The sequence below is a fragment of the Tympanuchus pallidicinctus genome, unplaced genomic scaffold (assembly GCF_026119805.1).
Source record: "Tympanuchus pallidicinctus isolate F22 unplaced genomic scaffold, pur_lepc_1.0 scaffold3, whole genome shotgun sequence".
In the NCBI taxonomy this organism is placed as follows: Eukaryota; Metazoa; Chordata; class Aves; order Galliformes; family Phasianidae; genus Tympanuchus; species Tympanuchus pallidicinctus.
Genome location: NW_026294747.1, coordinates 63857155 through 63879139, shown reverse-complemented (window position 1 = coordinate 63879139; position 21985 = coordinate 63857155). Strand labels below are relative to the sequence as shown.

General features: G+C 41.6%; 1 protein-coding gene across 1 annotated transcript in view; it reads right to left on the bottom strand.

Moving 5' to 3' along the window:
- Window positions 1-21985, bottom strand: part of OXSR1 (oxidative stress responsive kinase 1) — an 86693-nt gene that overhangs the window by 8263 nt on the left and 56445 nt on the right. The window contains exons 6-12 of the mRNA XM_052693337.1: window positions 14633-14742; window positions 11179-11280; window positions 8187-8320; window positions 6204-6252; window positions 4477-4542; window positions 4147-4269; window positions 686-721 (exon numbers count right to left, since the gene is read on the bottom strand). Coding sequence (XP_052549297.1) covers window positions 686-721; window positions 4147-4269; window positions 4477-4542; window positions 6204-6252; window positions 8187-8320; window positions 11179-11280; window positions 14633-14742 — 620 coding nt within the window. The remainder of the gene's footprint in view (window positions 1-685; window positions 722-4146; window positions 4270-4476; window positions 4543-6203; window positions 6253-8186; window positions 8321-11178; window positions 11281-14632; window positions 14743-21985) is intronic.

The window sequence follows — 21985 nt, the reverse complement described above, 5'->3', positions numbered from 1 at the left end:
ACTTACTAAAGATAGTCCCTTATCAAGAAAACGTATACACAATTTAACTGTGGAGAGAGAGAGGAGAGTTAAAGTTTAATCTTTTTGTTGTTCTTAACTCCAGATATTTGAAACAGAATAATTGGTTTTGGCATGATGGCCAAAGAACTCGAAACTTGATGGCACTTCTGCAGTGCGACCTCCAACTCACTCCACAGTTATGTAGGAAACATAACTCACCTTGGATGCTTAAAGCCTGGGAATTAGATCTTCAAACCACAATATATATTAAGGGATGTATCACAATGGAGACATTCATCCCAAATGGATTATGGGTTCATTTTTGATTTCAGAGTTAGCTTAAAATTATACCACAAGATCTGCAGTCTTTCTTGAGACTTCCCTTCATAATCAATTGTTGAAAACAGATGAAAGTAGAACAAGTAGGGAAAGGAAAGACACAGTACATGCTCTAGGAAATAAGCAGTCTTTATCACTGAAAGATAAGATATACTAATATTCCTAATGTAAGAAGCACAGGACACAGCTGAATGCAGATTACAAACTGCAATTAAGTTTTGTTTGCAATCAAATACTACTAGAGATTTATTTCACAGTTTTGAGCAGAGATTCCTACTCAGTGTATTTATGACAGAAATAATAAGAAGCTACCATATTTGAGAAGACATTCACATTTAATATTTACCTCTGAATTCTGTACAGGTTCTTTCACTCTGGGAGACTGAAAAAAAAAACAAACAAGAAAAGGTTGTCACTGCCTTGACAGAAACTACACTTATCAACTAGGACTTGTCAGAGTTGTACTGAATGTATAAAACTTACTGTTGTTTTTTTTTTAATTACACATAGATATTTAGATGTACAATGAAATGAAAGCCACAATTTGGCGGCAATCTAATCACACTATAATATCCAGAAACACACAGTCATGTCTCAGGAGCTATAGCTGGCATACAGTGGTACACAGTACATAAGCTGCTCTAATTGTTAACCAATATCAAGATCAAGCATTCTTCAAGATAACTCAAGATCAACTCAAACTGCTTGTGCAAGGTCCATTCTAAGCTACCCAAATCTCACAGAAAAAGATAAACAAGTCTGCTTTATAAAATGCCATAGGAAACATATCCTTTGCTGATATTTAGAGAACTTGTTTGCAAGCTAACTTGCTTAAACCATACAAAGTCTTGAGAAAAAAACAACAGCCTTATATATGCTGCTTCATAGAGAAATCTCCTTCCTGCTTCTCCTTGCTCTTGGACTCTGCATGATGCTATGCTCTCCCTGGGAGAGAGCAGAAAACTGACAGCTATGCACAAGTTCAGCAGTGGAACAAAAATCAGCGTAATGGGAAGGAAAGTGCAGTCAAAGCAATGTGGTCAATCTTTGCTTATCAGTAAACAAAGACAACAAGCATCAATTATTTCACATGGACAGAAAGGAATTGCCAAGAATTCCTGAAAAGCTCTGCAATTAAGATAGCCTGCATTTTTGGCTTCTAACAGGTCCAATTACTGTACAGAGATTAGATAGGTCCACACTGGGATTAACAAAATGAGTGTTCCACACCTAGAGCCTAAAAGACAGCCTGATATGAGTTCGACGGAACAAAAGTTATCATGCCACTAAACAAGGGGCAATTTATGCAACAGCCAATGCCAATGACTTAACCAGTACAGGTCAGGACAATTTGTAATGTATGACCCAGAGGCATCTCACTAGAGAAATAGTCTTACTCAGAGAATAGCAATTTGCAAAAAGCCATCTGGACAGAAGGAGAAGGAACAGCTCCTTCACAGTGACTAATTGCAGACAGTGTCAGGAAAAAGAAGTCATGCAGCTGGAAAGGTAAACGCTGAAATCCAACCTGGAAGGGTAAAGGCTGAAATCCATCTTGATGTGTTAAGCCTTCACTTGACAGCGACCAGGCAAAGATGAAAAATACGGCATTGCTCCCAGAGGTAAACAGCAATGCTCCACATCTGCAGGCCACAGCTTTAGTGCTGTTCTCTCAGGCAGAAAGTTCACATCCAAGAGCACCCGGGTGCCTCAAGGAATAACTCAGAGCTTGTCCAAAAGATCAGTGTGTCAGACACTGGACAGACAAGCATGGGACACAAGCCCTGCCCTGCAGCTAACCAGCCCAGATAAAAGGCAAACAGAGGTAAACTGAGGAAAAAGCATGAACAGGCAGAATGGAAATAAGAGAAATATTAGAATACATTTACTTAAGGCTCAAATAGGATGATTGGAGGGGACATGCTTAAATATACATGCACACAGGCAGAAAACTTTTTTAGTGTTAATATTTGTCTGCTTTCAGGTGCAGACTCAGCAACATATTTGTAAAACATGCACTTTATGTATTAAAACCACCTTATTTTTTCTCTACAGTGGAAACTGACAGCAAATACAAACTATTTATGAAAAGCTTTCATAGAGGATAGTAGTGAAGTACTTCAGCAAGTAAAGTCAGGCAATAAGCCATCCTTTAAGGCTGACAGCAGTAAAACTCAGGTGCAGCAGGAATAAATAAAGGCTACAGTCTAAACTCACACTATTCACCAATTCGGTAAAACTGTGAAGGGATTACAGGCAGGTGGAATTGATGTGGCATTTGAAATATGGTCAGAACACAGAATTAATACTCCATAACATCACAGTATTTGTAACAAATGTTTGCAATTTAGATCCAAGTCTAAAAAGGGGATCAAATGGAAGAGGTGCATAGGGGCTCCTGTGCTTTTCCCTCTGGGCTGCACAGATGCCCAGGGTCCAAAAGTGAAGGCCAGGAATGTCGTTAAAGAGATGAGAAAAGACTGTAGTACAAGGAAATGTGCCAAAGCTCCAAGAAAAGCAAGAAAACAAAGTAACTTGAAAAGGAGCTTGTAAACATGTGTTTTTCTGTGTAAAAGGAATGAAACATCTAAGAACTGTTCAAAACACAGTAAGTGGGATTAGTTGATAGGATTCTGAGAAGATAGAGCAGGTTCTAATTAACCTCTGAAATAGTTAGGGTTTTTTACAGTATTCCATCCTACAGATTGATTGTATTTTAGTCTGTAAGAGAGATTTAGAGGACTTGAGCTTATAAAAAATTTCAGTAATACCCACCAGGAACCAAGAGATCCTTCTTAACTGCAGGAAGGAGTGGATACAGCGAGCTCTTAAAATAAGCTGTTACATAGCTGTTAACACAAATTATTACTTGGAATTGGTATACTAACAGCTATCTGAAAAACCTATGACTTTGAAAGATGCTAAAGGAACTAAATATGTCTTCAAATATTAAATTTCTACATAGATCACACCAGCAGAAGGATGAGAAAAGTGGAAGCTGTTAAGGAATAAATGCTTAAAACCCAATGTGGTTTTTTTTTCCATATTGAAGATCTTCCTCTAGATACCCTTTCCTACCTCAAGAACTCAGCAGAACAACTGAAATGAACTTCAAGCTGCCTACTTCACTGAGAAGGAAACACAAAACACAAGAAAGCCACTACAGTGAAAATTCTGCACTGCTGACTAGAGGGAGGAAGACTATGCATGTCTCATTTGCGTTCCTAGGGGATAGGCTGCATGTGTTGTGGGGATAAGGTGTGTAGCTGGAGGGGATTTTCAAGTGCCAGACCTACTTCCTGTTTGCAACTTCAGGGATGCAATGGGATTTTCCACCAGGGATTAATAGATCTCAGTGTAACCGAGAGTAAGGAACTCAATTCTGTTTCAGACATCAGCCATAAGAACAGGCCACACTGATTCCAGTTCCATCTTGAAGAGTGCAGGACAAAATCTCTCCTGACCCTTCCAGAAGAAAGCACCTCAAACACAGTAGCCTTAAAAACAAAGAATACCTAAGGTCAAGTGAATGAGCATGCCAAGCTGGGAGCACACTGAATTCCTGCTCTCAATTATGCTTTACATCCTTGAATTAGACCAGCTGTGCCCCAGAACGACTACAGAAAAGATATCAGTAAGAACTTCAACCTTCAGTCTGCTTTCTCTGGTTTGGCTGCAAACTTGAGGGGAGGGATAACAACAACTTACTGCGTATCATACTTAGAACAAAGCTTGACCCGTGCCAGGCATATTTAAACATACTACAGTTAGAACACAACACAAAGCTGTTGGAGTCTGAGGACCCACCCTGAGCTGTGAAATTGCTGCTCTGCCTTCCTCACTTTCTTCATCTAGTTCATCATCACTCCATTCCCAGCCGCCATCCTCAGTCTTATGGAGACGCCCGCTGGATCCTGGGACCCTCCTCACCTGTTCAGCACAACGACAGAGAACAGACAGGTCAAGGAGATTGCTTCTAGAGTTGTTGTTTTGTTTTAAAAGGAGAAATGCATCCTCAGTCAGCGTGTTCAAATGTTTAATAGAACATCTAGCTATATCTAGGAAATACTGCACTACAATCACGCTCATTAAAAAACTAGTAGTCGTAGCAGCAAGAGCCCAGCAGCTTTACAGTACCTTTTTGGATCTTTCAGTAATTGTTGGTGCTCTCTGTAACATCTTCTCTTGTAAAAACTCTTTATTCTGCAAAAGAAAAAAAGGAAAATAACAAAACATTCACACTGCTAGAAATGCCCTTTGATTCCTTCAGGGCATCTGATAATTAAGCTGTTTAAAATAATTTCTAATAACATAGTTTGTTATATGCTTCACCCTCTTTTCCTCTCAAAGAGAGATCAACTCTAAGGACAATTTTACTGCTATCTTCCTTTGTACCACAACGTATGATGCTTTATCCTAAATACCTTCTAAGTTAGTAGTTGCATTTTCCTTATGCAGATGATAAGAAACTGACAACTGAGGAACTGAGCAAAACTCTGTCTGATTTACTGGAGAACACAGCTGTGCTCACTACATAGCAGCATCTGATATCCTGCTCTTTGCAGGTATTACAGCACCTGGATCTAAGCCACACTGCTGTTTCTTACCCCTACGTTTATGCCTGTCTTACCAAAGGCACCTCTCTGAAGTCAGACAGGCAAGGACATGGGAATCCCTACCCACAGGTATTGGGGCAGCAGCAGGTTGAGTGGCTGGAAGAGTGTGCAACGTGTGATGTTAGAGCAGGAGCAAAGGCAGCAATCACAGCAGGTTGAATACTGGAAACTGCTGTAATGATCTATGGCACTGCATTTCCTTAAGACACACACTGCCACATTTTGATACGTGGCTTTCAGCACTACCAAAACATACTTTACATTATATAAACTATCTTCACATTTGGTTCAAAAGCGTATAGAAGTTGGACTTTCTCATCCTCAGGTTACAGCTGTCAGTTTGGCAGAGGCCAATGGCCGAAGGCAATTTAACATTGAGCACTGACTAGCATGCATTATTCCCTCTGGGTTTAAGCACTGCCTCATTTACAATCATGTTTTTCTATCACTGCTTATGCAAATATGTGACTGTAGCAGCTTAATGAAAGCACGAAGGCAATTTTATACACAATGAAGTACAACATGAACTAAAACTGGTATCAGCCAAGTACAGAAAGGTTAGCAATGTGTAAGCCATCTCCCTGTCACTTTGGACACCAAGCGTGCTCTCAGTAAACAAGTTGCAAGCAAATCAGTTGCCTAAAATCCCATTATGATAACATAAAAACTCTACGTGGCTACTGTACACATCTTAATCTGAGAGCTGAGACCTACTGTCATTAATTGCTGACCCCAATGCTCTATCAGCTACCTGTGGATACATGCTCAAGCAGTTTGCTTCACAGCTACGAATGGGAATTTCCTGTTATTTTACATCATGAGATTTTCACTTTCTATCTCTATAGCATGAGGCAACTTTCCACACAGCAGGGGTCTTATTCACTGTTTTGCATTCAGACTTATGCAGACAGGTTATAGTTTACTAAAATATAAATATGAGCTCCATTTACTGCCAGACACCTTTATGTCTGGACACACAGCAAGAATGGCACCATTACAAGGGAAGGAAAAATCCTCAAACCCACTGAAAGGCATTTAAATGCTGAAGAATTTCTAAATAATTTATAAACACAAGGAGGTACAGAAGAGAGATTTCATTTTGTCTGTTCACAATGACCCATTCGACTCATTCAGCAATTCTGGCCTTCTGGAACAGCTCACATTCACATCAGTAAAGCTTTCACCATCCTTCTGACCAGTCCCCCTCTACAACCTCTGCACAGATGAGCTTCAGAAGAGTTTCCTTACCTTTGCTTTTGTGAAAAATTTGTGCCTTAAAAGTTCTGCTGCTGTAGGTCTGTCAATAAAAACAGAAGAAACACTATAAATTTCCATTTCAACTCAAGTCTTACAGGTTGCTGCATCTCATAAGGGCATCACCTCCTGCACCTCCTAGCTGCCCTAGGAGTTAGTCAGTGTAATCAAACATTCTTTTAAGTGTCAGTGTATTCTGAGCAAAGCCTACTGTGAGTTCACTCAGCAGAAAGCCCTGTTCCTATTCTTACAGCCTAGCTGACAGAATCACAGAAGCAATTTGCTGAGAATTCAGATGAAGGATCATCACCTACTGAAGGAGTGCAGTACCTACCGTGTGCTAGTGACAGACTTATTCCAGAGATGCTTCATTATAAATATGTGTAATTAGCTCCTCCCTTTTAAGTTACATGTTAGGACAAACATTGACAAGTAAGAAACAGCCATTTGCCCCTGTTTTCCAAAAATTCAGGCCTCCATGAGAAAGCAGCAGCTTATAACACTTACCCTACTGCAAACTGCCTACGTTGTGTGGTTCCTGACTTAAAAAGGGCATTCACTTCAGACTATGCCAGAGAAGCCTCTCACCTCATAGCAGGGGAGACCTTATTACAAGTGAACAAAAACACTATAAAAGCAATTCAGTAATTCTTCTTTAACAGCCTGCATGCTTGCATAAACATATCTGATTCTGCAGGTTGCTCTTCACGGGCAGACCTCCTGCTCCCATTGTAAAGATGATTACAGTGGTTGTTAATGGTGCTTGAGAAGAGAGATGGGGGATGCCACGATTGAAAGTAATTATGTTTAATTCTAATCACACGTTCTAACCTGCAGGGATAGGATGTGCTTGAAAAATGAAAAAGAATAATATCAAGCTGGGGGAAAAATGTGTTTTGTGCATTTATCAAGCACTCTACTGGACTCCTTTAGCATTTCAAATGTAAAGACTGTTGGAAGAGAGAGAACCCCCCTCCCATCCATCTCATGATGTGTGAGAAGCTTTTGTTCCAGAATCCGGCACAGGAAGGAACTGGAAAATATCTCCACAATTTATATTTTATGAAGAGACATTTCCCTTTCCAGAATTAGCTTACTTAGAGAGAAAAAAGAAAATTAAGAAGTATAAATATTAAAAAAAATGACCTGTGGAAATACTTCTTTTTTTTTTTTTTCTTTGCAATTTTAAGGAATGCTATTTTTAATGCAGATCCAACGCTCCTTTCACCATCTTCTGAGCTTTCCCACGTGATGGGCTGTGCGTTTGAAACAGCACCAGACAGGAAGACCCTTCATGTGGCTTCACACAGTGCCATCACACAGTACCACCACACAGTGACACAGTGCTGTCCTGGGAACCAACCACAACATATGCACCACGTCCTGGTCAATATTTCTACCACCACTGAGCAGTCAGGTTGCAGTTGCAAATAAGACTGAAAGTGCCATCAGCTGACTTAAGCAATGTGTATTGATGAAAACATGTTAGGTAAAATTTGCCACTGTTTTTTCCTGGTATTTTGCCCCCAGAATAAACATGAGTTATAATTAATCAAGTCAAAACTACACTGAGAGCCTTCTTTGCACTGGCAAGTTTTTAGAAGTTTATTTGCAAAGCTTCACAAATAAGGACACATTGCCCAACACGTAATTTCTGGTTTATAAACACAGAGCAGTTCTGAGGAGAAACAAAACATGAACTTCAGTCACCTGTTGGTGGTGGCAAGGGGGAGAAGGGCCCTATGCTAGCAGGGACTGGGATGCACTCATTAACCCAAATGAAAGACGTGTGCCCTGGCAAGGCACAATGCCAGACATTTATCCTTAAAAGTAAGGACAGCCAAAAGAATTTGCAGCCACACATTGCTGCATTCATAAGGCTAGGGAAGCAGAGAGTGCACCACTTTAAAAAATGAAACAGAATGAGTCTTGAGGGTTGTTTCTTCTTAAGTTTACTTTGTTGTTATCAGGTCTCACCTTTTTTCAGGGTCTTTTTGTAGGCACGATGAAATCATCTTCCTGAAAGATTTCCCATACTTCTTCAGCATCTCCTTATCTTGCACACCGGTTTCCAAAGACGGGGGATCATTTTGTAGTGTCAGCATTAAAACCTGGAAGAATTATGTCTATTGGCAATGAGATTTTTCTTGGCCTCTATATAAAGGACACAGCTTTGCATCACAGCATTTGAAACAAGCATTTTTATCAAATATCTGAGTTAACAAGGACTGATCCTTACAGCAACTCTCAGGAGGGAAGACTGAACTCAGACCAATTCTTTTCTTCTTAACAGTTTCAGCAGTGCCCTCCTTCACCTTACAACGAGAACTCACCCCACTACCTTTTCCTCAAGGCAACTACAGGGTTTCTCCTCTTCTCTCTGCTTCCTGCTTACAACCATTGAGATAACAGTTTACTTCCAAAGCTTTAAACCTCTACAAATTCTGACTGTCAGCTGAGAGTTTCACAAGTCATCCATCAATACTAGGGAGCATTACCATCCCTTCAGTTCTCAGGAAGCTAGTCTGATTTATAACCAGCAGCCCACGTCACTATCTTCTATTGCATCTTCTGGCCCACAGTGCAGCCCACGGGTCAAGCATCCAGGCAAGTTTGGTGTGATGAAAGGCATAAACACAGCAGTACTTAGAATCACAGACTGTCTGGCTTGGAAGGGACCTCTAAGATCATCTAGTCCCAATGTCCCTACGCTTAACAGCCTTCCTCATTTCAGATGAGTAGTTATACAAGCATTGGATTCACAGAATCATTAAGGTCAGAAAAGACCTCTAAGATCATCTAGTCCAACTGCCAACTCACCACCACCACGTCCCAGAGGGCCACATCTACATGTTTCATGAAAACCTCAAAGACTGTTTAGATTCCCCTGCAGGTATCTTGTATCCAGAAATGAGATTTGTGTAAAATCCTGTAACACTTTTATAAAAGCAGTAGGGCAATATGAAATACCAGGAGTGCTCCCTTCCATGTACCACTGCAATGACAGGTGAAGACATTTCTTACACGCCTACACATCAAGACGAACTGATTAATTTCTTCACATCACTCATACTTTCTCAAAGAAAGGAAGAAAATGACTAATTTCCATTTCCACTTGTCACCTACATCCAGATGAATTTCTATTTTTAGAAAAGGAAGCAGCAAACAGCACGCTTAAAAAGCTTTCTTTCCACAGCTATATTGCTTAGGGCAGAGAAAGCCCATCAATCTAGCTGAAATTATACAGTCTACAGAGAAGTCCCTGCTTTTTCCCCTTTCTTTGGAGAGTCACTTAATGCACGGGCCATTTTGCTGTGCACGAAAATTAGTCTGCAGTGAAATACAACTGCATTCCATATATGAAACAGAAATCCTCTTGCAGGCGGCATGACTGGAACCCATATCCAATATAACTGCAGATTAACAACTACCTACTGCGTGACAACATGATACCAAATAGGTGATCTTTGTATTCAAAGCAGCAAGCCATGCACTGAAAACAATAAAGAGAAGTTTTGCAGAAGCTACTGCAAAACACTACCAAATATCAGAGCACAAAGTGTCAGTGAAAACAGCTACAGCTAAATCAGCATGACACTTCCCTCAACTCCTCACTGCATTGCCACAGTCACTGATACGGTATGAATTTGAATGATATTTCTAAACCACTCAGCCATTCTCTCAGCCTCTACACAGAACTGATGCAAATCTTGAAATTATACTGTTCAACAAGAATTAAACACCTGGCATTTAAAGCTGTACGTGTTTGTCCCTGCCCTAATAAATCAGGAGCTAGTGGACTCCAAAATGCTGTCATAACGTAGAAGGGTATGCACTAAGTTCTAAAGAGATGACGTTCACTTTGCATAGCTCTCCATCAACTCAAGGACTAAAAAGAAGAAAACTTAGTATACGATGTACTTAAAATTGGGACCAGTCCAACCATAAACTAACTCACTACTAAAAGGACTCTCCAGCCCCTCCTGTCCAATTTGAGCAAGCATGCATACCAAGGGTAGAAACAGTGGCCTTCAAGAGGATGGGATCTGTAACCTACTCCAGGGAAACTACTTTAGCACTCAGGTTGGACTGGATGTCTTCCAGAGGTCCCTTCCAACTCATACAATTCTGAGTGATTCTGTAAAATGTAGAAAGGGCTGGAAGTTTTGCGATCAAGTGATCAAGACAACGTCCCACCAGATCTCAGAGGGGCTAAGGATGATCTCAGAGCTCAGACAAAGGGCAAGGTGCTCGAAATATCAACTAATGGAGTCAACTCTGGTAACTTTACATTACAAATTCCCTGACAGAGAAGCATGTGAAAAGCAGCTCCTAATTCAAGAAACAGGAAACTGGAGAAAGTCACCCAAACTAAATTCAAGATGTTCAAAGAGATATTCAAAGTTGCAACATTTAAGCAAGACAGTTTCCTCCTTTTCAACTTCAGTAAAACAATGATGTTGCCAATCCCTTCCCATTTCCTCATGATGTGAATTTCTGACACCATTCAGTGATTAACAGGATTGTTTTCATGTTAAACAACACAAGTTGTTTGGGGAACACTGGTAACATGTTTCTGAGAGGTTTCAAGAAGGACCATCAATACAAAAGGAATTAGCTCCCCATCTCAGTGACAGTGGATGCCACATAACATGTTCTGAGTCACTCTTTACAGCTTTAACATCTGCTGTCTACAGAGGCTCCAGGATTGAGCCACACAGCAGTTTCCTCAAGAATGGCAACCCAGGAGAGTCTCAGATCTAAATGAGAACTGTGCACAGCTTCGGACAACGCTGAGTAAGCAGCATATTTTTAAAAGCTGACTTCAAACAAGTCTAAGAACATTGTGATCCACAGATGCAAATAGAGAGGACGAGCTCTTCAACAAAACAGTCTGGCCAAATTCTTTGGGATGCTCATAGAACATTCAGATCCTTTGTCTAACACAAGTATCCGGAGACCTGCTCACCTTCATCGGGGGGTATTTATGATAAGGAGCTGCTCCTGTAGCCAGTTCGATAGCAGTGATCCCAAAGCTCCAGATGTCTGCCTTGAAATCGTATCCTCTGACCTGAAAGATATTAGGGAATGTTAGCATCTGTGTCCTGCTATTCTATATGATAGTCCCTTTCTTTAGTTATACATCGTCTCACCCTCCACCCTTTTCTTCCTTCCCCCTCACTTCTCATCAGCAATTTGGAAGCACTAATATTACAGTGCTAAACAGATGGAAAGAACTGCTTTTCCTTTCTCTCTGAAGTCCAATACACCTCTTTGAAGGTACAAGAAGCCACAGTCTGATGGAAGTTACAGTCTTGGGCTGAGCAACTGGAGTTGTTCTATCAAAAGCTTCTCCGCATGTGGAACATAAAGGGGCACTGCATACACCCATCTCTGACTTCCACACAAAAAACACAGACATTAAACAGTATAATGAAACTCTCACAGTTAATAGATGGAGCATTATGCCCTTGGGACATATGCCTCACTACACTTTTAGTCAACCACTTCATCAATCTGACTACAAACATGCTCAACTCTACATTTTCAGTGCTGGAAGTACATAGCAATTCAGTTAAATAAAAAAAAACAAAACACAAAACCCTTCACTCCTGCTTGCAGACTAATATTTCCCTCCACTAATTAATAGTAGCTTCTGCACTTGACGTTAAACAGAGGCTTGTTCAGGAAAATTTATAGCATTTACTTCCCCTCACACACAGGAAAAAATATTTCATACGCCAAAGCGGTTACTTCCTCATTATCATTAGGTAATATTTTGGCACTTGCTTTCTCCACTGCAGGGGAGAGACATTATGTACTAATTTCAAGAAGAGCCACAAACTCCAAAGTGTTTTGGCTGCCTAGGATGGCTTGTATGTCTTCTTGCTCCATTATGCAAAGATGAATAATGAATCAGACCAAAGCTAATAGGCTTACTGTATTCAGCGACACTAACAAGCTTTAGAAGGAGCCCATTGTGATGGAGCCAGAACTATTCCCCAAACTACCTTTAAGATCATCTGGAATTGTGAGAATAACAAAACAAAAGACATCTTCCCCCTTCCACTAGTTTTTGTGATATGATAATTGAATTAAAGTTTATTATAGCAGCAGCAGTTTATATCGTGCACTAATTTCTTCAGCTCTGCAGGCATCATTTTCATGAGCATTATAAACTATGAAAGGCTTCCTGAAGTGAGAGCTTATGGAAGCCATTGTTATGAATGGCTTTCAAATAATTACACTAAACAAGCACGTGGATCTTACATAATTCACAGGCACACAGCACAAGAGGAAATACACAGCAAGTTTTATAAATTGACATTTCTTCACATCATTTTTAGGTTTTGAGACCAATTTGGCACGCTTCTTGGCTTTGTCTCTCAGTTAATCTCATGGATTTACACACTGCACAACGCCCCATTTTAACTGATTGGTATTGTTCATTATATTACACAATCCTGCTCCCAAATGAAAGCTATGAGGTCCAAACCTGCCTACTGCCATTCATCTTGAAGCCCATCTCATACATAACAGTTATCACCCCGCCAGTAAGTTTCTCTCATTTATTCTTCCTAACAGCTTTTTTTTTTTTTTGTCATAAATCCAATAAGTGAATGTATATTCAGAGATAACACCAGCCTATCATATATCAACATGCTAAAGGATCTTACTGATGCAGAAGTAAAATGGATGGAATCAAGAAAATCTACAGATCGGAGGCTATCCTACATTGAGCCCTTCCTTCTGTTCCCTGCTGGATGTAACAGCTCAGAGCGACACCTGCTGGAAGGCAGCAGGATGATGTCAGTGGGCACAAGGATTTCACATCAGCACACAAAATGTTTCCTCTACCATCCCAGACTTACTACAAGTTGTGCACTTTTCACAAAAGTGCTGGGCTCCTTAAAAAAAAAGAACAAAAAAACAAAAAAACAGCAACCTGCCTCCTCAGAAAACATCTGCCCCATCAAAATATCCCCTTTCTCACCAAAAGCTGTTTCCCCTTTCTAGCATCCTAAGATGCTTTTTTCCCCTGCCATTCCTAACCACAAGCAGCCTGGAGCAACACTGACACAAAAGACAAAAGCAGGGACAACTCAGACCTGGTTCTGGAAATACTGCATGTGCTATTCTCATTTCCAGCTGAATTTTCCTTCTCCTCTTACAAATCAATGCACCAAAAAAACCTCAGGAATACACAATAGCAAAGTGGTTCAGAAGTTCTCCAAGAGTGCTCCTGACTTAGGGACACATCTTGCATCCCATGGTGCTCTATCTGTACACAAGGAGATTGCAGGAGCCCTGCAAAGCCACGATGGGGAGCCACTGAAAAGGCCAAGCAGTGAAGAAGCCTTTCATAAATAATGCATTTAAGCCACTCCAAAATGATCTCAATTCCTCCAGAAGTTTTACGTATAGGAAAAAACGTGTTAAAAACTCTACAGCTGTTTTCACTTCATTTCATTTTAGATTATATATGCGTGGAGGTGTTATCCAAATTCTCCTAAAATCTTTTACTACAAAATAGGAAGAAAAAAAAGTACCAAGCTAGGTTTATTTTAACAAAACATTATTGTTCCAAAACATCTTTGTTTCAAAAATCCCTGGAAGAAAAAAGGAAAAATACAGAGTCTGCAGTATTTCTGCTTGGTGCACATGCCAAAAACGAAACCAATTCCAACTCTCTGTCAAACTGGTTTTAAGACTGTGATGGACAGCTCTCAGAATGTTTATGACACTGAGCATCCTTGCCACAGACACTGCACAATGCTTTGTTGGAACTGGGGCATAACTCTGCTGGTTGATTTTGCTCAGAAAAGGCAGCAGTGCTCTACATTAAACAAAGTCTTCATCAGTGGTCAAGCAGATAAAGCTTACCCCTGTAGTTTAGTCTAGCAGTGGTGGAAGACAAGAAGTATGACAGCTATGAGCCAGGCAGAAGGGAAGAGGAGGAAGGAGGAGAGGCGTTCCTCAGTAATTACATTCTGGACACTCATAAGCCAAGAGAAACTAAAAAGCTCAATAAAGTCAACTGTGCATTATTTTACTGTGATAACTCTCCACCTTGACACAATGCACCTTACCTAACTATATGTGAATATTTGCCACACATGAAACTATATTCTGCCTCACATTTAGGCATGAGGGAAGGGCAGGTTAATCTCCTTTACGCAACAGCTAAGCTGCCTCATACTTACCTTGGGTACAAGCTTGGAGAGAAGCAACAGGGTGAGAAGCTACTGAACATTACATAGGAAAGCCTGGCAGCAACAGCCATATGTAAGACAATTCTCTGGTTTTAAGCCTCACAGGATGCAAAATTGTCATCTTAGGTGAGAGTAAATATGGCTGCTCCTGAACACAAAGATTCCAGGTGCAGACTAGCTAAGAGGACGATGCTAGGAAAAGCAATTCACCTGTTCCATAACTTCTGGTGCCATCCAGCAAGGTGTGCCTACAAACGTTTTCCTGACTTTATTTCTGGTAATGTCACCACCGGTGGCCAAAAAAGCACTGACGCCGAAGTCTGTAAAAGAAGCAAAACAAACTGCATTAAGATCACATCCTGAGCAAACTGAAGGGCTGTCCCCCTTGTCCCCCCATATTTCCAGCCTCTTATTAAGCAGTAGAACATACAGTTACACATGAGGAGTTTCCTAATGAACGAAGAACGATCAACAGTTAGTGAAGAATGCTGGTGCATGAATACTCTGTAGTCAACCATTCAATTACTTCAGCGTTCAGTGCTGGCCAGCAGAGAGGAAAATTCCACTTTCCATTACAGCCCACTGGGCACATTAAGGCAAGCCTTGCTGCTGTACAACCCCGCCCTGGGCACTAAGTGCTTTATTTGTGTTTGTATACGTACATAACTAATGACAGAGCCTCAAGTGGCATCTCACTAATATTTAAAGCAATCAAGACTTTTGTGAACAAAAGGATTTGAGTGCATATGAAGCTAACAGTTTGCAATATTTGCCATAACTGCACAGCCTGCAAACTGGTATCAGCCACTGACCCTGGATCTTCTACCATCAGAACGTGCTTTGTTTGTGATGGAAGATTATTCCATCACTGAGATGCTCAGAGTTTTACCAGGAGGAGACATGAAGAGACAGGAACTGGGTCTAAGTTTGCTCAGAAGGAAGCATTACCAAAGTTTTAGCAACCAAACCATTCTTAGAGAAAATAACTCAGTCAGGTGACAAGGAAACTGTAAACCCAAACCAAGTATTTCCTCCCACTTTGCTCTAAACAACACAGCTGAATTGCAGAATTATGGAGTTGCATCTGGTCATTCTCCATCACTGAATTTTATTTCTTCCCCTCCTTTTTATTGTTGTTTTTTAAAAACAGTGCAAACAATCAAAATCTTCAATGCCATTTTTGTGATTGCTGGCAGGCTCAGAGATCCCTGAACAGTGCAAAGCTCCTCCCTGCATCACAGCAGCAGTACAGCAATGCCCTTCGCACCAATCTCTCAGTATCAAGAAAAACTCAATGTGATGCACTGAAAGATTCCAACTTCTGGATTGCAGTCTTCCAAGGACAGGAATTTAGTACTCACCACTATACTGTACACTGATTATTGAGGGTTCACACTAAAGGCAAGTTTCACTGAAACAGTCAAACGCCTATCATTAGAGTCCAGCTTCTTCCAGATGTGCTATTCTGTTGTCTTCACCCTTGCTGGAGGCATCTCATATTGCTGCTAGCCTCAAAGTTCTAGAATTTAGATGGATAACTATTGCTGTCAGCACCACAGTCTATATTCTGATGGAAACCCATTAGATCTCCTTGAAACAGATCTTCCATACGTGCATCCCATCCCTGCTTCTCACAGAAACCGAAAGAGCTTCCAAAAATCTCAGATTAAAATTACAAGACCCATTGATCTCAACACAAAAGCAATTAGAAATTACTTGGAATAAGGCAATACTAACAGACACTTGTCCAAGTGCCATCAGCACGCTATTGTGTTGTGCTGTATTTGAGCTTATGGATGTTATCTTACCTCAACTTTTCATGCAGCCATTTGAAGGGTAAAGGAAATGCCACTCAAAGCAAATCCCAGCAGTGAAAACACAAGCTCTACACAGCACTCACTGCGTTTCACATCAAACACGAGGACAAGTTTATAAACTCCAGTCTGGAATTGTGCCCCTGCAACTGCCATGTGAGGTCTGCAGAAAGTTTAAATGGAATTAAATTGTATTCCATTACACGGTTGATTTATTCAGTGTTTTCCCAATCAATTCCCCTCATTTACAGAGGGATAAAACAGGCACAACCAGCCTGCACTACTTGGCTGAAAGGAGTGACTTTGAAACAGTTCTCAAATGTCATCTTACTGCCTTCATCCAAGTCCCAGCTATTAAGATAAGGTATTTCCTGAGAGCAAGCACATTCTGTAAAGCCGTACATTAAAATCCTGAGCACATTTAGGGTTCAGCCCTCACTTCTGAGCCACTGATACGATCTGTGCCTCCTTGTCTCTGCCTAAGCTCCCAGATTTACTGACAACTGCCCCTGCTGAACTTCCTTCACAAAGGCTACAACAGAGCTGGAACACTGCAAATGCATTTAACCCTAACAAGAGAAGTCATGCAACTGGAAGGACCCAGCCTCAATAGGTTTCCAACACAAGAATGCTGCGACAGAGCAACAGGCACCAGGGCTGCCTTGTGAGTCAGGCAAACACACTCCCACTGTACCAGAAATAAGATCACTTTATCCAGATTTAGAAGTCAGACATTAAAAAATCTCTCTCCTTAGGCATCTCATACTGTAACATTTCCTTCATTCTAAGCCAATGTACCTGCTGCTCTATCTAGCTACCGCTAGGGGAAAAAGAAGACTGCACTATAGGAGCCAGGAGAGCAAAGCCAACTGAAATCAGAAAGTTTACTGAGTTTGCACCAGAACAAAACAGCAATTCCCACAGAATCACAGAGTGGCACAGGTGGGAAGGGACCTCAAGGATCATGAAGCTCCAACCCCCTGCCACAAGCAGGGCCACCAACCTCCACATTTAATACTAAACCAGGCTGCCCAGGGCCCCATCCAACCTGGCCTTGAACACCTCCAGGGATGGACAGGGCATCCACAGCCTCTCTGGGCAGCTGTTCCAGCACCTCACCACTCTCTCTGTAAAGAATTTCCCCCTGACATCCAACCTAAATTTCCCCTCCCTCAACTTAAAACCATTTCCCCTTGTCCTGCTGTTATCTGCCCTTTCAAAGAGTTGATTCCCCTCCTGTCTGTAGGCTCCCTTTAGGTACTGAAGGCTGCCATGAGGTCACCCCGCAGCCTTCTTTTCTCCAGGCTGAACAAGCCCAGCTCCTCAGCCTGTCTTCTTAGGGGAGGTGCTCCAGTCCCTTGATCATCTTTGTGGCTCTCCTATGGACCCTCTCCACTGTCAACAATTCCCAACTTCTACAGGAGTAGAACAACAGCATGAACAACTCAGAGCTGTTTTTAAACACGGACAGCCAAGATACTGTGTCTCTTCAAGCAAAAGTGAAATTATTTCAGAAGACAGCCCTGAACATTTCTTTCACTGATCACCTTCGATCTTGCTCAGTTGCCCACCATAAAACAGCTGCAGATGTTCTGAGTGCTTTTCTGTGAACTTTATGCTTTTAAATCTGATGATGAATAAAGCCTGACAAGAGGAAGATGAAGGTCATGGTAAACCAGTGGTAAATGGCAAATTTCTGCTGAGAACGAAGCAGGGTGGTAAGACACCAGAGAGACGATCAGTGAAGAACAGGAATGTTCCCTTTAAAAGCTATAGGGTCATACAGTGGTACTGGATCTGTCTGTACACCCTTACTCTCTCAAACTCTCATCTGGAAAGGTAGAACTGTACGGTCACACCTATTTCTAATAAAATTTCTCATCAGTTCACATGTGGAATGACAGCTGTATTCTTCTAAGCATCACCATAAGCTGAGCCATTCTGCAGTAATGTCAGGGCACATGAAAGATGAACAAGATTTCTTTAAGTAAATGTAAAAACTGCTCCTGAAACAGAGTCCCAGATGCAAGTTCATTAAGATATGGCAATGCTGAACAAAGTAACTTCAGGGTGACGAAGCACATGCTGGCGAAGACGTTGCCTTTGGAGAAAGCTCACAAGTGGTTTCAACAACTGAGTAACGCAACATCTCTTCAGGAACCCGTACAGATGACACAAAGAAGAGGTTAACACCAGGCAGCTACAGGGCAGGCACCACGACTCCCCATCAGCCGCCAGGAAAATCCTTTTTGCCCTTTTTTGACCAGGAGAAGAGGCTCTGAGGTGAATGCCTGAGCCAGCCCTGCATCAGCACTCCTCTTCCCAACACAGATTTGAGCCTTGCCCCTGCTCAGGCAATTTAATCACCCAAAGTTGCCATTTCCTAAGGCGAAGGAGGGGAATGACACTGACTGTATCATAGCTAGATGTTTATGTACAGCTCTATTTTAGTACAATGAATTAAGAGAAGTCAGGAACACAGCGAACTGGTGACAAGTTGGCATGGATTTGTGGAAAGTTACACAAATTCAGTTACACAAGTTTTGCCTGGCCTTAACTATCCCCATTTTATAAATAGATAAAGTGCAAGGGGTTAGGCAGCTTGCCCAGTATCAATTAGCGAGTCCCAAACGACTTTGTGAGATCTCCATCTACCACCAGGCAACACTGCGTGCACAGGAAATTGCAGGCACACAGTGCCAGAGGGAGGCCTCTGGGAGCAGGTGCTAATCCTGCCTTGTTTTAAAGCCTGGGGGGACAATAGCAATGCCTTCAATAGGAAAATCCCACACGGTGAGGGATGCGGATGTTTTCTGTGAAAGCACGTCAGCCTCCTTAGACTCTTCTTTCTTCATTCTGTAATGGAGGAGGGTATGATAGAACTGTTTAATATCCCACTGATTGTAATCAGAAAGAAGGACTGACTCTACACGCAGTTGCAATGAGAGAGGAACACGGTGCCTCGGCTGGAACACGGTTCATAGCGAGCAAACCTCCTGCACCGAGTGTGCTCTCCTCTCATTCCCTTTCCCATCCCTCCCCATTTATCAGCAGCCTCTCACTTCATCTTCCAGTAATTTAATAATTGCACAGTTACATAAACTCGGGAACATCAAGCCTTGCTTGCTGTGAGGAAGCCTCCTGGTTTCTGCTGTGTGTTAGAATCATTGCACTTTATGTCGACAAGAAGTGTTTTTACCCATACAAGCTTTTAGACTCCACGGAGCCAGTAAATGCCAGGGCACAGAGGTTTTATGTTCTGATTAAAAAAAAAAAATACAGTAATTGCCATGGAGAGACTGGAACACAAAAGAACGCAGCTATCTCAATTTACACTGCAACCACCACCAGCACAACCCAGAACAATGGTATCAGGGAAAGAAAGTTCAGCTCTCCCAGAGATAGATTAATTCAGTGTGCAAGAAAATATTCCAAACTGAGAAAGCAATGCTCTCCAGATCATAACAGGCTCCAAAGACTTGGTGCCAAGCCACAAGCCCAAACCAGTGCCCTTGGGAAAAAGAGCAAAAAAAAAATGAAGATAGAAGCAAACAGCTTCAATTCAGGCTTTGGTGGCATCTGTTAAAGGCAATTTTTATGCCTTGGTTCAGTGGATGCATATTCTGAAAGCAAAAGGAGCACAGTTAAAAATAGCCTTGAATAAAAATACCAAGTCCTGGGACCTGGGGAGGAGATTAAGCCAGGCGTTTGTGAGGGCCATTAGAGACATTTTTAGAATGCCTACTTTCAGTGAATGCCTCTGAACTCAGAGAATTTTCCTCTCGCTGCATTACCTGCACCAGCCTGAACTCAGTGCATCCTGTGTCCAAACTGCACCCTTCAGCTCAGAACTACGAGAGAAGCTGCACATGCCCTCATCAAGGTGCTTTTTCTGTTCAGTCTTCAAGAATTGCACAGTCTGCATTAGTGAAAAAGGTTTCTCTATTTTGAGGGAGCATAGAGGGTTGGAATTGTATAATGCAGCAGCATGAACTGTACACAGGGAAGGTTTCCCAGGTGTACATTAACAGTACTTGAATTCAATTCTCTGATACATTGTGGAGGAATAGCCCAGCAGTAGGGTTACCTCCACTACAGGGCAGGCATGTCTATAAAACTCCCTAAAAGCTGCTGCTTCGTTTCGAAGGATTTGCAGTGTCAGATTTACATTCCTCAGCTTTGCATTTATGATTTCCATTTCTTCTGAGACAAGCACGGCCAATGGTGTCAAGAAGCAGCAAGCACCCAGGAACGTGGGGCTGCAAAGGTCAAACATTCAGAGATTCACATCAAGGGATTTGCAGGCAGTTTTGATGTAAGGATGACAAAGGGGAAAGGATGCATTATAGAGAGCTGAAGTCATCTTTTCCAGATAAACATGTTAGCATACACACCAACACCAGTTCCTTCAAGGGAGGGGCCCCATGTGCTCTAACCTCAGGCTTCATTCCACAGCTGATCAATTTTTATTTCTCCTCATGGTGTAACTTTCCAGTGAAATAAATAGTTTTGTTTCATGGGAACACAGTGAAGTCACCCAGCTGATAATTAAAGCAGTCGATTATCAACCAAATTATTCATAAGACACATAAATATTGTCAGAAGGCGAGCGCTCTGATCTTGCTGAAACAAAATTCCCTTTATTTGAATTGATTTGCTTCCAGAAACTTTTCGCTGCTCAAAACTTTCACAAGGAATTTCGCTTTTCTATCCTGGGTCAGGAAGAAAGGAAGCTTAAGTGTCAGAAATTCCCACAGAAACAAACTCTCATGTTTTGCCCAGGCCAACCTCCTCTCTCCTATTTGGTCATTCATTTATTTTTGTTTCTTTCAAGTTATCAGCTGCTTTCACAGAAACAAAAGTGCTTCCTGATGCTGTTATGAACTTGCTGAACTTGGTTGAGTTCAGTTGCTCTACTTTATTGCAAGAAAGATTAGAGAGTTATTCCTTGTGCAACTTCAGAGAAAACAAACAAACAAAAAACTGTTAAAGGGAACATTTTGTTGCACACAGAATCACAGAATGGCCTGGGTTGAAAAGGACCACGATGTTCATCCAGTTCCAATCCCCTGCTGTGTGCAGGTCACCAACCAGCAGACCAGGCTGCCCAGAGCCACATCCAGCCTGGCCTTGAATGCCTGCAGGGATGGGGCATCCACAGCCTCCTTGGGCAGCCTGTTCCAGTGCCTCACCACCCTCCGTGTGAAAAACTTCCTCCTAATATCCATCCTAAACCTCCCCTGTCTCAGTTTAAAACCATTCCCCTTTGTCCTATCACTATCCATCCTCGTAAACAGTTGTACCCCCTCCTGTTTGTATGCTCCCTTCGAATACTGGAAGGCCACAATCTTGCAGTGCTGCTTTCACAGAATGTGCAGAAATTATTGCATCATTTAAGTGTTGCACATATAAATCCAGGGGAATATCTGCAAGTCACAAGCCAAAGAAACACTTCAAAATTCATAAAAGCTAAGTAAGGGATTTTATGAGACCATTTAAATTGGCCTTAAAACTACCCATCATCTGTATGTTACCCAGCAGACAAAAATACACCAACAGGCACCTTAATAAAAGCCTTAATTAAAAGTCAAGCCTCGGCATCCTGTCGAAGAGAAACACAAGAGTCTTTATCCTAGGCTGGCAGAAAAGTAGTGCATTGTCCTAATGCTACAGCTACACACAGCCTCTCCCACAATACAACCTAACATTCTGTACAACTGCAAATCCAAAATGTTACATCTTGGCTCCA